At 43.7% G+C, this 20,096-nt stretch overlaps 1 protein-coding gene across 1 annotated transcript in view; it reads left to right on the forward strand.

The window, feature by feature from the left end:
- Positions 1-20,096, forward strand: part of Sgk1 (serum/glucocorticoid regulated kinase 1) — a 119,606-nt gene that overhangs the window by 88,252 nt on the left and 11,258 nt on the right. The window contains exon 3 of the mRNA XM_055599371.1: positions 414-489. Coding sequence (XP_055455346.1) covers positions 414-489 — 76 coding nt within the window. The remainder of the gene's footprint in view (positions 1-413; positions 490-20,096) is intronic.

Here is a 20,096-nt window from a genome sequence, read left to right on the forward strand (position 1 = left end):
CATGTGCCGCCATGCTAGGCTAGAAGAATTTCTTTTGAAGTTCTCATTAATACTCATTTTCACAGGCAGTGTTTACTAAAACTACAGTTTCTGTTACGCAAAGATCTTAAACAGTTTTTATGTCATCATTATGGTCCGCTGCAACAGTTGTGCATAGTACTGACAGAGGGAGAGAGAAAAAATTAAACTCTATCCCCCAGTTGCTTACGTAGCTATCAGCCTGATAGCCTAGAGCTATCACCTCTAGGCCTGGGGTGACCAGCAGTCCTAAACACCCCAGTATGTGTTTAGGGCACAGCATGCTGTATGTACAAGCCTTAACTCTGGAATCCCTACTCTAGGACAGTAGGCCTGGCACCAGTGACACGGTGACTTTATTTTTACATCATTTGTTTTCCCCTTATGTTTTCAAGGTGAAAGAACCGTGTAACCATGCCAACATCCTGACCAAGCCAGATCCAAGAACCTTCTGGACTAATGATGATTCAGGTATTATTAGATCCATGTACTCGGGTCCTGGGGCATGCTGGGTACATTCTGCACTGTTTAATTGCTTGCTTGTGCCTAGCCTAACACATGAACACAGTTAGCCATCAATTTTATTTTCATAAACATCTTTTCATTTTATTTCTCTGCTTCCGTATCTGAGGTATATACTCCGTACGGTATAGCTTTGTGGATTTCAAGGTATCTTCCAGTGTTGGGGAACTGGGGGTGGGTCTATTTCTTAGAGTGATGAGGAGACAGAGGAATGACTTAAGCAAGTACGTTAGCTCAAATTTCTTAGCGAACATGATGGCTCATATTTCTATTCTCAGCACTCAGGAGGCTGAGCCGACATGATCAAGGCCGAGAGTTTAAGGCCAGCCTGGGCTATATGGAAAGGAAAAGATATTCAAAGAACCTAAAGATCTAAAATAAGTCATATATTAAACTCCTAATGGGAGAACAGACAATGGCTGTGCTATATAAGATTCAATGGTCAGACGCTCTGGACACTGCTCTGGGAGATGAGACACTATGCTCCGACTCATACAATATCAGTCAGGGACAGAACACACAGGCAGAACATACCTGGAGTGTTCAGGGTCCTGGGCTTGTTTCCCAGCACCGAAAATAAATCAAAAGCTAAGTAAAGTGAAGAAGCCCTTGGATTTGGGCTGGGCTGGACGTCCTGTGGTAGAAGGTTTACCGATCATGTTTCAGGCCTAGGTTCAGTGTGTAGGATTGAGAACAAAATCAGACAGAGGGTAAAGTGTGTTCTAGAAGAGAGAAGACTTTTTCTATGAGTCATAAAGCCAAAAAGCACCAAGTAGACACTAGAAAAGGGAAGGGGCAGGGCTGAAGCAGGAAGGAGCCAAAACAAGGAGGAGAGTGGTGAAAGTGGGGCCTTTCACCTTCTCTCATTAAGTAGGGTCTAATTAAATAGAAAACCCACACCCATCCTTAATATGTATGTTTGCCTCACACATTTATGAAGTGTGCTCACAGAAATTTAATTCAGTGTCTACAGCAGGCCTGTGAAATAGGAGGGGCCACCTAACCCCAGGAGACTGGAAAAAAGGTGACAGGATGGAACAGGAGTCTGATATCATCCAAAGCCCAAGGCCAGAACAGCCCAAGGCAGAGGCCAGCACAGCTGCTGTACTCCACTACCTGGGGAGAGCCAGCTATCTCATGAGGAGCGGCGGGGGCTAACAGCCTGCCTTAGTCTTTTCTTCATAAAACAGAGTAAAAGACCGTGTGTACTAACAGAAGCCAGGACTTGGGAAGGGTGTATGTGTGTGTGTTTGTGTGTGTGTGTGTGTGTGTGTGTAAAACTCTCGGATAGGTTTCTTTTGTTCGAAAGAACAAGTTTACAGTCTAAACTTCTTACTTTTATCTACCATTTTTTTTTCTGTTTTGCATTATGTATGTCTTCTGAAGAAAGATGAGAAAACATGAAAGTGCTGTGGCCTATTTATGCCATCATTTCAGTCCATTAGCAGAACAATGCCTCAATAAACAAGCAATCTGCTAGCTCAGACTGCTAAGATCTACAGCACAAATCATGAAGGAACAAGGCAGAGGGGACAATTTTTGATGTGATGTAAAGAGAATGGCAGGAGAAGGGACCTTACCTGGACAGGCATGAAGAGCTTGGGGTGCTTTTAGGAGGTAGAGAAATTAAGAACACTGAAGGCAGAACATCTCTGAGACAGGGGAATTGTGCCCCCTGGGGTCTACAGGGTTAGGCTCTGTGCCAAAAATTAAATGTATAGTGATAAAAACAGAAGTCTGTCACATCTGCTCACTTTGAAAAGGTGTTTGTGATTTTGGGGTTATAACAGGGTCCCTCTTGCAGTACCTTCCCCTTCCTGGTGTGGTTGTTCACCCAGCTACTGAGACAGGAGCTTTAAAATCTTCATGTCTAGTGGTGGGATTGTTCCATGAATGTCCCAGTCAGTCAGTTTTTGTCACACATACACGTATGTGCTCATGTGTGTCAGGCATGTGTATTTGGCTGCTTTCTGAGTACAGATGACACATTGGGTGACATTCCTCAGACACCATCCAAATTTTTCTTGAGACAAGGTCTCTCTGTGGCCTAGAATTTATCAAGGAGGGTTGGCGGGGTAACCAAGGATCCATCCACCTGTCTGAGTCCCTCATTGTGGGTTCACAAGGACATCAGCACCACACTTGGCTTCAGTGTGAGTCCCAAGGACTGACAGCACATCCTCATGCCCACAAGGCACGCCCTTCGCCAACTGAGTATCTCCCCTGACTCCTTGCCACAGGTATTTTAAAGTTTTGTTGTTAGGGACATAGATTTGTGTGTGTGTGTGTGCGACTGTAGTGATCTATCTATCTATCTATCTATCTATCTATCTATCTATCTATCTATCTATCCATCCATCCATTTATTTATTTATTTATTTATTTATTTATTTATTTATTTATTTATTTATTTATTTATTTATTTATGGAGAGGGAGAGAATGAAAATCTTGTTCTGTAGCTCAGACTGGCCTAGAACTATCTATAGAGTCTAGTCGCCAGCTGGTAGAAAACCTCCTGCCTCAGCTTCCAGGATGCTGAGATTATAGATATGAGACACCACACGACTTTTCTTTCTTTTGTTTTTTTAAATTTCTTTGTTTTGCTTTTTAAAATTTATTTTATTAATTACTTTTAGTGTTTTCAGGACAGGAGACAGGATTTCTCTGTGTAGCCTTGGCTGTCCTCAACTGACTTTGTAGACCAGGATGGCTTTGAGCTCACAGCGATCCTGCCTCTGCCTCCCCGAGTGCTGTGTGTGTGTGTGTGTGTGTGTGTCTGCATGTCTGAGACGGGATCTCACTAAGTGGCCTTGAATTCACTATGAAGGTCAGGATGGCCTCGAACTCATGGCTGTTCCTCCTGTTTCTGACTGCCAAGGGCTGGGATCTCAGGTATTGTTGACCACACCTATTTCATTTTGTTCTTGTAGACAGCTGGACTTGGTAGTAGCATCTTCCGTCACTTTCACTGTGTCTTCAGCAGAGTTCAAGTCTTCTGAATGTCATGTGTTTTGTTTTGTTTGTTTTTTCAAGACAGGGTTTCTCTGTGTAGCCTTGGCTGTCCAGGCCTCACCTTGTAGACCAGGCTGGCCTTGAGCTCGCAGAAACCCACCTGCTTCTACCTCCTGAGTGCTAGAATTAAAGGTATGAACTACCATGCCTGACAACCATTTTAACTAGTTTTTTTCCCTCTCTCTCTCTGTTTCTTTCTCTCTCCCAGTGCTAGGGACTGAACTTTAGTGCCTTGTGTATGCCTCTTAAGTGTTCTTACATCATATCCCTAGTGATATTTATTTATTTATTTATTTATTTATTTATTTATTTATTTATTCACCTACTTATTTTTGATCTTTATATTTCTCCCAGTACTGTGTTAGTCAGGATTCTGTACAACAGCAGAACTAGTGAGCAGGAAGTCCAAGAACCCAGAAATTGCTCAGCCCACGAGGCTGGATGTCTCAGGTGTTTTTCTGGAGATGCTGGAATCTCAAAGAAGTAGACTCTAATGCCAGTGAAAGAATGGTTTGCTAGAAAGGCAGGAGCAAGCAGGCAAAGAGCAAAAGCTTCCTTTTTTCCATGTCTTTATATAGGCTCCTAGCAGAAGATGTGGCCCAGATGTGTCTTCTGGCCTCAAGATCTGGACAAAAGGTGTGTGTGTCTTCTTACCTCAAAGGTCCAGACAAGAAGTTGAGCCAACCACTGCAAACCAAGCAAAAATATTTCACTAGTGTGCCCTCCATTTCTGGATCACAGTTCATTCCAGATATAGACAAGCTGACAACAAAGAATAGCCATCACAAATACAATAAGCCTAAGGAGACTATACAGTCTTTTGTTGGTTCATCCAGACAGTTTCTCTGCATAGCCCTGGCTGCCCTGGAAATTGCTCTGTAGACCAGGCTTGCTTCCAACTCAGAGATCCATCTGACTCTCCCTCCTGAGTGCTGGTATTAAAGGCATGCACCACCACACTCAGCCAAATATTATTTTATTAAGAGTAAGGAAGTTCTGAAGATCAGTTCCCCCTGAAGTCTGGTAAGATTTTCACTCCCATTGTCCTTTGAGTGAGGAAGGCCGGCAAACTCACCTGCTATACACAGATGCCGGTAGAGACACAAAATGTGTTATTAAGTCTCGTTTTCACATTTAGGGTTTATAATAAGTGTAAGGGTTCCTTAAGCTTAACATGGAGTGTAAGGAAGAGAAACAGGTGTTGATGGGCATGTAGGTAGTCCCAGCAGGCAGGAGGACCAATCACTACAAGTTAGAGAGCAGCCTGAGCACACAGTAAGACCAAATCATCTCAGGCAGAAAGATGAAGGAAGGGAAGAAGATAGCGGTACAGAGAGGGAGAGAGAAGAGTAAAATAAAAGACGAGAACTAATCAGGCTGTTTTCAAGTCTACCCTTCTCACTGGGGTTAGAGTCTCCTGGGCTTTCCCAGCATGCATTCAGACACTACGCAAACAGGCCAGGCAAGTGCAAGCTCATTTCTGCTATCCTTTCAGGCTGAAACTTGAGCTGTTGGCTTTTCATACAGCTTTGTTTGCGGCTGCTGGCCCTGTGTTGTCCTGAAATATCCTTTAAATTAGAATTTCACCATAGAATGAGTCTCCTCACACTTTCACCATGTGTTTTCCCCATTGCTATTACTGGCAGTACCATTCTCTGGCAAGAAGAGGCCAGGTGGTGAGTGGTCCAACAACAGATTCCTCTTGAGGGCCATTGTTTTCTCCCAGCACTTGTCTGCCAGGTAAGAGAGTGGCTCCTTGAAGCTCTTCCTGGATTTCTTCAAGTCTGCTTATCTCAAGTTACTTTAACCCCTACATTATCAAAATGTCTAGGCTTAGTTCTGTTTGGTCATTTGTTTCCCTTTCCAGACAGTCGGGCTGTGTAATCCAGGCTACATTCAAACTCTCAGCATTTCTCCTGTTGTCGATTCCCAGCCTCTGGGGTTAGGGACATAAACTACCAGGCCCAACTAGATTATTCTGAGGGGAAAATTAGAGAGCCATAATCACAACTGAAGACATTTTTTTTCCCCTGAGGAGACAAGTTAACACCCTCTATGTCTCAGATATTTGTGTGTATAGTTTGTGTGTGTTTCTATGCCTGTGTGTCTTCGCAAGATTGTGTATGTATGTTAATATGTGTGATGGTGTGTGTGTGTCTGTATTTGTGTGTGTTTGTTGTAGAATAAATGTGACATGAAAGTGGAAGGGGGAACACATGGGGAAGGAGATCCAAGGAGATGGGGATGGGGACGAATGCAGAGAATAGTGTCAATCATCTGCAGTAGTGATGTGTAATAGAGGAAATACATTTGGTAAGATAATCAAATAATAAAGTTTTTAGAAAGAAAGGATGGAGTTACTTTGGATAGATGGATAAGAAGTCATGTACGATTAAATGAAATTCTTAGGGCCAGGTATGGACTCCCTCTCTTGTAGGCTGTTAGCTAGGGAGGATCTTGCAGAGCCCAAAATAATGTAGGCAACTGTCCAAGCTGTTATCTGCCCACCAGAACTACATGGTAAGACCGTATGGATGAAAGTGCCACATGCCTTGGTCACAGGACAGAGGAAGTTCAAAGCTGGAACTGGAGTGGCAGCTTTCTCCTTGTTGGCCAGCCCTGGGAATTCCAGAAGGTGCTATGTAGGCTGCTTAGGGAGAATTCTCATTAAGTCTTACTCAGCTGTGGACATGTTGTTCAAGGTGATCCTTCTGGTACAATGTGACAAACTTGTTTTGACAAACCAACCACTCTCTGATTGAATTTGGTGCTGGATCCATAAGAGAAAATTATCCTCCAGTATTGTAAGCCGAGCCAAAAGCCTGTGGCTGTTGAGATCATGTGCCCTAGTGAGAAAGTTTCTATAGTTTTTTTTTTTTTTTTCTAAGTGGACATGATGTGATCACCAAATTGCCTTCTAAATAACTGTGCTTGCACCCATCGAACGCTACTGCATTCCATCAGCTTTGCTCAGCGAGGCTTCATTGTGCAGTGAGCTGCAGTGACTGCAAAGACTTGTAACTGGTCAAAGTACCTGTAATAGATGAGTGTTGGCTGTCCAGTCGTAAATGGGCTATCTCCAACATTCCCCTCACCGTACAAGGAACATTTTAGAAGATGGGGCGGAAAGCAGGTAAGATCAGAGAAAGGTGGGGCGGGCAGCAGTGTGGAACTCTGCCATGACATGGCTGTGGCACCCTAGAGCTCTCAGCAGGTGTGATTTCCTGTATGAGGGCCACACTCTGGGACCTGTCAACGCCTTGTCAAAGAAGGCGGAGTGGCTTCTGCAATCAGTTCTGCTGTCAACTCTGATTCAGACCATTGAGCTTTGTAGAAGTTGAAATTTGATCGCTGGTGACCTTGATGTGGCAATAGCTGCTGATACTCTTGACTGATTAGCTTATTGGGTCTCATACACACACACACACACACACACACACACACACAGTTCTTTACACTGACAAATGACAGGCTTCTTGCAAACTCAGTTTTCCCTTTGCCAAGTACAACAAAACATAACCATCACCATGAAAAACCAGGAGAGGAAAAATGGACACCTTAAGTTGGAACCAACAAGTCCTTAGCTAGCTCACACCGCTCCTTAAAATAATTCCCAGGACATTTGGTTCCTCAAAGTCCTTTCATATGGCACAGGCACAGTTAAACATGTGTTGGACAAATGCATATAATTAGCTCTCACCAAAACTTAAAGGTGGAGTGTGTTCCATTTCGAAGGTTTCATGGAAGAAAACTGATCAGAAGGACAAAGGTGTTTTCTGCCTCATTTACTACTTCCTACTGCATCTATTTCTATGACCCAAACTTGTGTGCACGTGTGTGGTCATGTCCGTGTGTGTGTGTGTGTGTGTGTGTGTGTGTGTGTGTTTAAGACAAGGTCCCACTGTGACCCAAGGTCTCAGACTGAGCCAAACTCATGTCAATCTCCTGCCCCAGTCTTCCAAGTACTGGGGTTACAGGCACGAGCTACCATGTTTCCATGATACCTGATACCTCCACCCAGAACCTGCTGGCCACAGGCACTCTCTGTTTCCGGAACCATGTCTCTCTCAGTGGGTCATGCCTGGGGTAGCGGGGAACTGCCCAGCTCGGCAGTCTGCTGTGGTTAGTGTGGCAAACTTGAGAGTGAGGTCTCCTCTGTCTGCCGCAGGTGTCGGGACACTAGCTGCCGTGGCTTCCTGCGAACGACGTACCCCCGGGGTGACTTCATTTCTTTCACCAGCACAAATGGAACCATAATAACACATCACGAGCTCCGTGTGTGTTCAAGGAGATAATGCAGCCGAGTTATTGGTGTAACATGTTGTTAGTGGGCAGTGTGTGTTAGCTCTTTTTGGAGAAAGAATTCTGTTTTTATAGGACATTTTACACATTTACATTTGCTGTGGGTTGAAGGAACAGCATGTTTTGGTTTATTATTACTTTTACTATTTTGTGCCTTGCTGGACCTTTGGCAGCTTCCATTTTCCCTGAACTTTAAAGCCTCATCATTTATTGAACCTTATTATCTAGGGCCCAGACGCAAGACTGACAGGCTTCCTGCACATGATGGACTCGGCCTCCTGCAGCCAGAGATAACACAAGGCATTGCCTGCTCGTTTAGATTAAATAGCTCACTTTATTTCTTGTTTTGGCTCTTAACTGCCTTTAATCTTTAAGCTGTTTAGCAAGTGACTGACAAGGTAAGGTTGTAAAGAGATTTCAGGTCTTTCTTTGGGCCGAAACAAACTTTTCCACATTATTCTTCTTCGTGGGCTTTATTCTGTGTGCTTCTGTTTAGTCTCGGCTACCACAGCCAGAAAGAGAGAAACAAGTTTTTCTTGCATCTATAGAATCCTAAACAGAGAGTGTTGAATTCTCTTCTAGACGCTGTGGTGTACACGTGTTTTCCTAGCGCTGGGAAGGCGAAAGCAGCAAGAAGTAGGAGGTCAAAGCCATCCTATCTTATAGAGTGGGCTTGAGAGCAGCCTGGGCTCTGTGAGACCCTATCTCAAAAAAGCCAGGGAAACAAGAAATCTAAAGCCAGGACTTGGGACACAGGAAAAAATTTGCTGTGTTTCAGCACCCATGGCATTTACGGCAGTTGTAAACGGAGGGAACAGTGACTGTCCTTTGAGACCCCTGTGCTGGGAGATGCAAAGAGCCACACTTATGTAGCATTTGAGTTATGTTTGGCACTAGGGTTTGTCAAGTCCCCGCCTCATGACTGTCCCTCCATCAAATGCGGGTGTGACCACAGACCCAATTTAGCTCATCAGGGAGGAGCCCCTCATGCTGAGTAAATTAAGGGTTGGGCCTTCTGCGGCTTTACAAATGGAGCGAGATCTGTCTCTGCCTTTGCGAGGCTCAGAAACATATCTTCCTCCTTGTTCTGACTAAAATGACCTCTCATTTCTACCGTTTGACTGGAGGATAAACTGATAGTATTCTACACCGACTGGTTTTCCTGGTTCCCAGGATTCTCTGCGAATGTCTTCACACCGGGCAGATGCTGTTCCACTTGCAATGAATTTATATCCCACCAAACTCATGGCAATGTGAGAACGTATTGCCGAAAAAGCGTTTAGCACACACAACCCACCGAACGTGATAGGGTAGTTTGCCTAATCTAGGAGTGCTCGGGACATTCCCGTCTGCCCACAGTAGACTGTTGTGAGAAAGAATCTGCCCATATATCACCGATCAAGCTTTTTAGAAGGTGCAGTCTCTGTGGAAGACACATTACTCTAGCACAATCACATCAAAAACCCCAGCGCTCTCCTGTGCTTACGAAGGCTCAGTAGGTAAAAGGTTGCTTCCCACCAACCTGGCTGCTGGCCCCAGGGTCCCCATGGTGGAAGGAGAAAAATCGAGTTCCTTGAACTGACCTCTGAGCTGCACATTCACACTGTGACCTACCCACTCCCTGCACGTGTACACACACTCACAGACACACACACAGACACACACACCAAACAGAAGGTAACAAAACCCAGGGAACTATTTTTTTAAAACCTGTAAATTGGACAATTGTAAATTAGTCACCCTTTCTGCCTCCTTGTGTTCATTTTATTCAAATTACCTGTTTCACACTTAAGAACTTTTTCAAAGTCTTTTTCTGTCTGTTTGTCTGCCATCCTGTTTGAAATAGGGACTGGCCTGGAACTCACCTTGAAGACCAGGCTGTTCTTGAACTTGTGTAGATCTTCCTGCCTCTGCTTCTGCCTCTGGGATGCTAGAATGACAGGCTTAGGAGAGTGGTTTTTTTTTTTTTTTTCTCTGCTAAAATTATATCAGGAAATTTTGAATGAGGATGGCTGTGCTTGCTTGCCCCCTTGACTACATCTGGAACTAAAGCCCAAAAATGGAGGGCACACCTGTGAGGAAGCTTTGCTTCTTTTGGAGCAGGAAGATCCACTTCTAACCCAGATCTTGAGACAGGAAGACTCATCTTTAATCCAGATTATTTGAACTGGAAGGAGATATGCCTTTAACTCAGATCTTGAGGTGGGAGGACACACCTTTAATCTGGGCCACACCTTCTGCTGGAAGTGAAGTCCATGTAAGAACAAGAATGGTGCTTTTGCTCTTTGCCTGCCTGCCCTCGTCTTGCTGCCAAGTCCATTCCCTCCCTGGCAGTAGAGCCTCCTTCTCTGGGATTCCAGCATCTGCTGAAAACCAGCTGACATACCCAGCCTCCCTGGCAAGCAACTACAGTGTTCTTGGACTTTCCATTCACAGCCAGCCATTGATGGACTAGCTGGGCTGCAGCCTGTAAGTCATTCCAGTAAGTCTCCTTTCTATCTATAAAGAGATTCATTCTGTAAGTTCTGTTATTACTCTAGAGCACTTGTTCTCCACCTTCCTAAGGCCGCGCCCCTTTAATACAGCTGTGTGGTGACCCCCATCCACAAAATTCTTTTTGTTGCTGCTTCATAACTGCCGTAAATCATAACGAAGTATTTGGTATGCAGGATAGCAGATATGTTACTCCACAAGGGGTTCATGACCCGCAGGTTGAAAACTGCTGTTCTAGAGAAACCTGAATAATACATTTTGTCATTTAAAACATGAAAGATAATTGGATTGAAGGCAATTCATACTTTTAGGAAAGTTACCTTTCTCCTATTTCAACAAATTTTCCCTCATTTTATTTTTTTATCTCAAGCTAATGGTTCAAAAATACCGAGTGATGTTAGTTGCAGCTAATGTGAAAATGTTCTAACGTGCTGGGGCTACAGTTCAGGAGGTGGGGTGACTGTACCTTACATGCTCAAAGTCCTGAGCTCCATTCCCAGTACCATATAAGCCACCTCTTGGGCGGTAAAGGGGTCAGGAGCTCAAGGGCACACTCAGCCACACAGCAGCGAAAGGTCAACCTGCAACAAATAAATCTGAAGCCAGCCTAGATCTTACTTTATTTGTTATTACTTTATTATTATTAATTTTTTGGGACAAGGTTGCTCTGTTTAATAGAGCCCTGGCTGTTCAAGACCAGAGTGGCCTTGAACTCACAGAGATCTGCCTGCCTCTGCCTCAGGAGTGCTGGGGATAAAGACATGTACCACCACGTCCAGCCCTAGGATCTTATTTTAAGTTCTTTTTCTTTTTCTTTTTTTTTTAAGTTCTAATGTATTTGATTAATGTGCTGAAATATCAAGTCTCTGGTAGCTTTCTTTTTGCTCAAGAAGGATATTTTATAATACCTAATATATAGAAATCATTCAGAGGGGAGCTTTCAGCAAATTAAATTTGGATTTACTCAAGCAAAAGATTATTTTTTGTTTGTTTGTTTTTCAGGACAGGGTTTGCTCTGTGTAACCCGGCTGTCCTTGAACACTATAGACCAGGCTGGCCTCAAACTCAGATATTAACCTGCCCTAGTTCAAGCAAAAGATTCTATAACCTTCCAAATTTCAGAATCAAAGGAGATTCAGGATCAGGAATGGTGGGCAAGGCTATGATCGGCATTAGGGAGGTAAAGGAAAAGAAGGTCATGAGTTCAAGGCCACCCTGTGCTACTTAGTGGAACCAGCTCGCAAACAAAATGACAGACCTAATTAGAAAAGAGATTTATTACTCGTCAGTGGTGGTGCATGCCTTTAATCCCAGCACTCAGGAGGTAGAGGCAGGTGGATCTCTTGAGTTCATGGCGATGCTGATCTTCAAAGCTAGGTCCATGACAGCCAGGGCTACACAAGACAGAACTATTTTGGGCAAAAGAAGCATTTGGGTGAGGAGCTATTTTGATTCAAAATATCTGCTCCATATGTATATGTGTATATTTGTGCCGACACATACACACATTACAAATATAAATATATAAGGCAATATAAGAAAAAATTCGATGAAGCAAATGGTTTTCGCAATTTTTGTCCTTAATAACAGTACTATATTTTGTTAGATAAAAGACAGATTTTTGAGACAAGATATCATATATTTCAGGATGGCGTGGAATTTGTAATGTAGCTATGATGACCATGAACTCTTTTTTTTTCTTCCTTCCTTCCTTCCTTCCTTCCTTCCTTCCTTCCTTCCTTCCTTCCTTCCTTCCTTCCTTCCTCCCTTCCTTCCTTTCTTCTCTTTTAAGTTGTTTGAGACAGGGTTTCTTTGCAGCCTTACCTGTCCTGGAACTCACTCTGTAGACCAGGCTGGCCTTGAATTCTGAAATCTACCTGCCTTTGCCTCCCAAGTGCTGGAATTTAGGGTGTGTGTCACCACTGACCGTGAACTCTTGTTTCTTCTGCCCTTTCCTCCAAAGTGTTGGAATTTCAAGCGTGTAATGGCACATGTGGCAAAATACACTTTCAACATTTAAAAACTATTTTGTAACTTTAAAAACTACATACAAGGGAAGTTAGTCAATAACCAATAGCAATCCCAGGAATGAAAATGGTTCATTAAAGGGCAGGTGAGGACAGAGCTGTTTCCAAGTTAGTTTGTTTACAAGGTGTAACTCTGGCTGTCCTTGAACTCACTTTGTAGACCAGGGTAGCCTTGAACTCAGATCTGCCCGTCTCTGCCTTCCAAGTACTGGGATTAAAGGCATGTGCCACCACACCCAGATATTGCTTCTTAATAAAATGGATGGAGAGAATGGGTTGGATGTGTATATAAATAGAGGAAATTAGAAATGAGAATAGAATTAGACATTAGTGTAGAGAATTCATACAAAACAAAACATTGTTCCCGGTTAAAACTCTGGTTTTTTTTATGGTGTTGACTGACAGAAAATAGAAAATACAAGAAGACTTAGGAAAAGATAGTCTCGGGATGCCTTCAGGGCCCTGGAATATGGATCCACGAACCATGTGACTCCCTAATCTTCCCTTTTCAGAAATGCATGGCAATCAGCTGTTTCCACTGATGAGAGTTGAGTTGCTTAGGGGAGAATTTTGTGCTAATAGCTAGGTTGTACTGTCCTTGTGAATATTAAATGGCATAACCTACTTGAGTCCTCAGATTGTTCACCCGCCTAATCTCATTTGTCTCTCCCATCATCCCCGTGGTTGGCAAAATGGCTGTTAACTGTGAGGACACTTGAACTGAAGGACTTTCCTCAGCCTAATGAGGAATCCTAAATGCTGAACAGAACTGGAGAGCCAGAGTTTCTGGAAACCCTGCCAACTCTGCTTTACTGCTTCAGCAATGGCAGAACTGTGGCAGAAGCCTGAATGTGCACACAGGTGTTTGGGGAAAGGACAATTCAAACTAAGATGTAATCTTGCCAGTAAACCCAAGGAACTGGCGACAGAAGCCAAAGCCAAAGTGCAGGATGAACTGTGTTGTCTCCCCGTCAGCCCAGTGCTGTCCAGAGTTCTTCGGAGAAACAGGCAAGTTCACACCCTGGAAAGCTCAGCCTGTAAAAACATGGGTAGAACTATAATATGAATAAAATGCTGCAAATGCGTGTTTAAATGGTGACAGCTATCTACGCATAGTTGAAGGGCTGTAAGGGTCAGATAAGGGTTTAGACTACAGATAACCTCTGTGAGTCAAGAGATAGTCTGCTGTCTGAGATGCCCCACTGTGGGCCGATGTAGCTTGAGTGTGTTTAAGGTAAAACAGACTCAGCAGGGATGTTCCATAGCTTAGATGTTTTCCATAGCTTCTGTGTTTCTTATCATTCTGTTGAAACAGGGTATCACTAGCTATCCTGTGCTGAAATTCAAGTTCCTTTTACCTTACCTCTCCCACCATGAGTGTCAGAATTATGTTTATTGGTTTAAAACTGGGCTTTTAGCATAAGGAACATCTAGATTTGCTTTCTGGCTCTGTCAGAAAGTTGCAGATCTCAAGAGATAGGAGTAAACAGTTTTTTAGTCATGGGAATTGTGTGAGGAATCGCCTAGAACGTGTTCTGCATAGTGTCTGGCACTTGTTAAAAGTCGTTCAACAAATGCTCTTACAATAGATGGTAAAACTGCAGAAGCTACAGAGGGAATCACTTCATTTCTGCATATCAGTACATCCTTAGCATCCTGAGTACCTTAGAACGTGCAGAAGAGATTTCCCTTGATAACCTAAATAAGGATAGTAGAGCCTGGCCTAACAAAGAACACTTGGTGCCAGCTGATTAGGGTGGAGACAGGCTTTTGGAATGAAGGTTACTCCGAGGGAAATCAGACAAGATGAGGCTGGAGAGAGATGTCTCAGTGGTTGAGAGCTCTGGCTACTCTCCCAGAGGTCTTGGGGTTTGGGTCCCAGCACCCACATGGTGGCTCACCATCATATGTAACTCCAATTTTGGGAGGTTTGATATCTGGCTTCCTTGGGCACAAGGCATACGCTTAGTTCATAGACACATATGAAGGTAAAACACCCATACAATAAACATCTTAAAAATGAGAAAAATTAAACAAAACCGTTACAAATAGCTAGAGTTTTAATTAACATCACACATGGCTACAACAGCCTTATAAGAACATAATATTAATGCTACGAGGACCAACTCTGCCACCTTGCTGGTGGCTGTGGCATTAGGGAGACCTGGTCCTGTCCCTCTTATAAGCAGGAGAGCTTGCCCTGGAGGCTTGAATGGGGAAGAGCTAGAAGATTGACCAACTCAGCTACCACCCAGGCCAAGAGCCAAGGCTCACCTGAGTTGGCCCACCCCAACATCTATCCCATTTATGAGTTGGGGCACATGAAGGGGCCAGTCCTGCAGAGCCAAAGCTATGGGATCTCCATGACACAGGTCATCAACAGGATATCTGAGAGGAGTCCTGTGTGGCAGAAGCCAGAGACCTTGAATGAGCCTAATGATTCATTGCAATGAGCATTTGCAAGTAAAGCTGTTTGGGCAAAAGGGTACAATGTGTGACACACTGTGACATACTACAACAAGATGTTTTTTTCATTATTTTTTAATTTTAATTTATTTTTTGTTTTGGGGTTTAAGGGAAGGAGGTAGATATTAAGGGACTGGGAGATAAGTAGGATTGGGGTGCACGATGTGAAATTTACAAAGAATCAACAAAAAGTTAATAATTCTATAATGCTGGTGGGTTGTTTTGTTTGTTTGATTATTTGGGGGTTTTGTTTTTGTTTGTTAGTTTGATTGGTTGATTGGTTTGGTTTCCAAGACAAGGTTTCACTGTGTAGCCCTGGCCGTCCTGGAACTTGCTTTGTATACCAGGCTAATTTTGAGCTCACCAAGATTCACCTGCCTCTGCCTCCCGAGTCTGGGATTAAACACTTGTGCCATCCCTGCCCAGCTATAATGCTGTTTTTAAAAGAGATAGGAGGGAATAATAGTCTTTTTTAAACTTTTAGAAACCTGTAATCTCCAAGAATTGAAAAATTTGAGACCACGGGAGGTAGGGATATCAAGTAGGAGTTATATAAAAACTATGCTTGTCGTTTCTGTTTCTGCCCTTTAATTATTTATGATAAAAATGAGGCCAGGCATGAGGTTGTGTGCTTATAATCTCAGCAACTGGATGGTTCAGGCAGAAAGATGACTTCAAGGTGACCTCAGCTACATTGGGGAATTCTGGGCTAGCCTGTGCTTCACGGCAGCCTGTCTTAAAAATCAAATTAAACAAACAAATCCAGATATTTAAACCCTTGATCTTACATAGATGTGCTCTTACAGTTAGGCTATGAAGCTTTAGCATGGAAGTTCTGGTGATTATATAAACTTACATAGATATAAAGGTAAAAACAATCACCTTACCCTCATGAACTCTTCCATAATACATAATTCCCATCAAAATTTGTCTTAGACTTTTAAAACTAAGAAATAGAGATGAGTAGGAGAAATTTTGGTGGGCCTGGGAGAGAAGAGATTTGTTCATTAGACACCTCCAGTATTTATTCGGCATCACTTAGTGAAAGGCATATGTAGGTGGGGAAAAGCAATTGACTAGACAATCTGCTTTTATCGTGTTTCAGAATGTTAGAAAAATGTAAACATGTACGTATTCCTAACCTCCCGCTTCAGTTGACTGGAGGCAAGCGAACAAGGTGTATTTCAAGTCATTAAAAACAAAAACCGTGGGAAATGGGCAGGCAGCCTTATCCTGTAGATATAGGGTAGCCCATTCCAGAAGCATTAATGAGCATCTCCTACAAAGGATGAAGAAGCCACGAGCCACAGCTTTTCAGGGATTTTTGGTCATGGGAATTAAGTTGCTGTGCCCTGGCATCCAGAGACTCTTGATCTTCCAGGTCATGGGAATGCTTGTGAGGCACAAAACTGGGGTGAAGTAGCACATTTGCACTTTCAGTCACTGACATTTTCACACATATTGACTGACTGGATAGACAGTCTTATTGGATGGACAGACAGCCTGTATCAACGCCAGGTAGGAAACATTCCGAAAATGCTGAACCCTAATACCCCAGTCTCAGCATACAACATCTCATGTTTTTAATTGCTTAGTAGGAAACCAGGGCTATATTGCATTTTCATATCTGTGATATGAACCCTGTGGGTAACACCAACACATCACTGATACTGTCATTCATGCATGTACGGTCACAGAAATGAATAGATTCCCCACAGCACTGTGTCCTACAGGAGATCTCGAAAGGACAGTAGTGAAGAGACTTCTCAGTGGACAGAACTTAAGAGGGGGCATCTGGACCCATACACTGATTGTAAGCAAAATGGCCAGAAGTATTCCTGTGTATCAATGCATGGGCTGTGGCCGCTGGGTCAGGGAGTGGACATACTGAAAGGGACACAGTCAGCAATAGGGTAACAAGGAAATGTGGGGAAGAGGTACGCAGGCTGAGTGTCTCTGGACTTGCGAAAGATGGGAAGATATTTTCATGTGCCATGTGAATGCTAAATAAAAGGTGGTCTCAGCAGAGAAGGCCTTTAAAACTTCAGTGGGTTGGATGGTATATTCTCATAGTGCTAGTGCTTGGAGCAAGGGGGTAGGTAGGATCAGAAGTTCAAGGCTAGCTTGGACTACATGAGACTCTCAAAAAAAAAAAAGTGAGTGGATAAGATGACTCATTATGTAGACAGATACTACTCAGCCAAGGCTGTTCCATGCCTTGCTCGTTTTCGGTGGAGTTATAAACAAATTGGCCATGGTTGCAGGCGTGGGGGTTGCCTTGGATGCATTTCTTTTGCTGTGTTAAGATACCGTGACCAAGTCAACTTACACAAGAAAGTGTAGGGGGACTTACAGTTTCCGAGGGTGGGTCCATGGCCAGTCATCACAGCAGGGAGTGTGGCAGCAGGCATGGCGCTGGACTGGTAGCTGAGGGCTTTCGTTCTGACCCAAGGGCACAAAGCAGGGGTGGGGGTGGAGGAGCTTAACCGGCAATGACCTGGGCTTTTAACACCCTAAAGCCTACTTCCACCGACAAACCTCTAACAAGGCCAGCAAGACTTTTTGTTGTTGTTGTTCATTTTCCGACATGGTCTTTCTATATAGCCTTGGCTGTTTCCTGGAACTTGTTCTGTAGACCAGACTGGCCTTGGACTTAGAGATTTGTCCTCCTCTGCCTTCTGAGTTCTGGGATTAAAGGCATCCCCCTGGCTGCTTAATCCTTCCCAAACAGTTCTATCAATAGGGGACTGAGTATTCAAATATACTACATAAACCTATATAAACCACCCTTATTCAAACCAAGAGATTGTATAATGAGCCAACAATGTAAGTTTTTACTCATCAAGGTCTCTAACATTGCTCACTATTGTCTATGATGGTAGACTATCAGCAGAAAAGACCAAATTGAATCCCCGACATGACACCATTTTAATAATCCAGCAAGTCGATGCTGTTTGATCACTTTTCCCGTAGACAAGGCGGGTGTTTTGTCCTAGCTGGAACAGTCATTCTGGGTGCTTCCTTTCACTCGCTGCTTCTGCTAACACTCCACAGTCCAGATTGCACAACACCGGACCCGCTGTCCTGCTCATCCGCCCGGGAACGTCACATCACAGCTGAAGAGCTACAACACTGAGCTTGTGTGTATGGGATCTAGTGACCTTCCTGTGTTTCCCATCATCCTGTGGCAGATGACTTAGTCACAGAACACTCCTCTGAAATCTCAGTTACACTGACAATGCTCAGCAGGCTGGGGCAAGCTTCTTCAGAAGGCTGTGTGTGGTGGTTAGAATGAGAATGGCTCCCATAGGCTCATAATGCTTGGTCCCCAGTTAGTGAAACTGTTTAGGGAAGATTAAAAAGTGTGGCCTCTTAGATGCAGTATGTTTCTTGGTATTGGCTTTGAGGTTTAGGCCCAGGTTTTCTCTCTGTCTCTCTCTCCCTCTCCTCCTTGCAGACCAGAATATAAAGCTCTCAGCTACTGTTTCAGTGGCATGCCTGCCTACCTGCCTGCCTGCTTCCTGTCATAATGGTCATGGCCCGGCCCTCTGATACTGTAAGCCAGCCCCGAAAGAAATGTTTTATTTTATAGATTGGCTTGGCCATGGTGTCTCCTCACAGCAGCAGAAGATTAAGACCCTATGAGTGTTTGGAATAGACATCTTGTGCATTTTCCCCCATATGATTTCCCCCCATAGCCGGGGTTCATGGTAATCAGCCCAAGGGATGAAGGGTCGGAAATGGGAACGACACCACTCATTATATCCCTAATGACTCACTAACAAAAGTTTTACTTCCCGTCTCTGTAACTTCATGCTCTGTTGGCCTAGATATGTTAGTTCCAGAGGGAAAATGTTTTCACCAGGAGACACAATAAAAAATTCCATTGAATTGGGAGTTAAAACAGATGGTTGACCAATTTGGACCCATCATGTCTCTAAATCAGCATGGTAAGGAGAGGGTTACAGTATTGATGGGGGCGACTGATCTGGCCCAACAAGGGGAAACTGGACTGGTACTCCACAGAGGAGGCATGGAAGCATGTATCTGTGTACAGGAAGGTGCTCCTACCTCTCCGTGTTTTATTTCCTGATTAAGGTCAATAGGAAATCACAAGAACCCAATTCAGGGGGAAATATGAAGGGCTTAGACCCTTCAATAGTGAAGGCTGTCTCACCCTCCCAATTTAAAAAACAAACAACCTAGTTTAGAGTTTACTGCGGAAAGGAGGAACATAAATCGGGGATCTGAAAGTGGTTGTACACTCCAACTATACTTCTGTGACCAGTTGCAGAAAGAGCTGTTGCTGTGAAGTAATCTTTACGTTTATTAAAACTACCCCTGTGCATATGCAGTGGGCATGTTGACCAAATGTTGTTTTTGCCCCTCCTTATTCCCTCTTCAGGTAACCTAAGATGTATTCACCCTGTCTCTTATTTAAGACTTGAGCTATCAGGAAGGGTAGAGAGCATTCCTCTCGGAGAAGGGGTTACTGCATTTTTGGTTAGGCGCGGGATGGATATATCATGTTGTCTTTAATTTGGGAATTAAGGATAGTTTAAAGAGCTCGGTGTAGGCTTTAGGTTGACAACGGATTGATTTCTTATGGTTAATTGGAGTTATCAAATTCTCTGAATGAAGGCACAGCTAAAGGGCTGGTGTGTGAGAGAGAATGTTTTAAGAGGTGGCATGCGAGTGAGGAGTGTGTCTACCCGTTGTTGGCTGGGGCCTGAAGAAAACAAAGAGAAAAGGTGCATCTCATTTATACCCCCCTCCCATCTGTACCATTCAGTTCTTGCCTTTGATGTCATGAATCGAGATTGCTTGTGTTTGATCCCAGCACCAAACATGATGGTACGCGCTTGCAATCTCAGAATTTAGGCAGTGGAAACAAAAGGACCAGAAGTTCAAAGTCATTCTTGGCTAACACTAAGTTCAAAGCCAGTATGGGCTACATGAGACCCTGTCCCAAAAGAAGAAGAAAGAAAGGCAGAAAGAAAAGTACATATTTCTAAGGGTCAGACCTCTTATCGGGTCATATTTTAGTGACCTCAGGGTAAAGCTGGGTCTTAAGAAGCGTAGCTAGACCTGGAAATTCTCCTAAGCATTTGGATAAGTGGTATTCAAGTTAACAAACTACCGTTCATGGCCTCCTTGGATGCAGCAATGCTGTCCTGCGTTTGTGTTCTTGTGTTAAACCTGTTTTTAGTGCCACTGAAAATGTGGAGCAGTGGGAAGGATCTATAAAAGCTCCT

This window comes from Psammomys obesus, unplaced genomic scaffold (genome assembly GCF_907164565.1).
Source record: "Psammomys obesus unplaced genomic scaffold, mPsaObe1.curated_primary_1811, whole genome shotgun sequence".
Classification (NCBI taxonomy): Eukaryota; Metazoa; Chordata; class Mammalia; order Rodentia; family Muridae; genus Psammomys; species Psammomys obesus.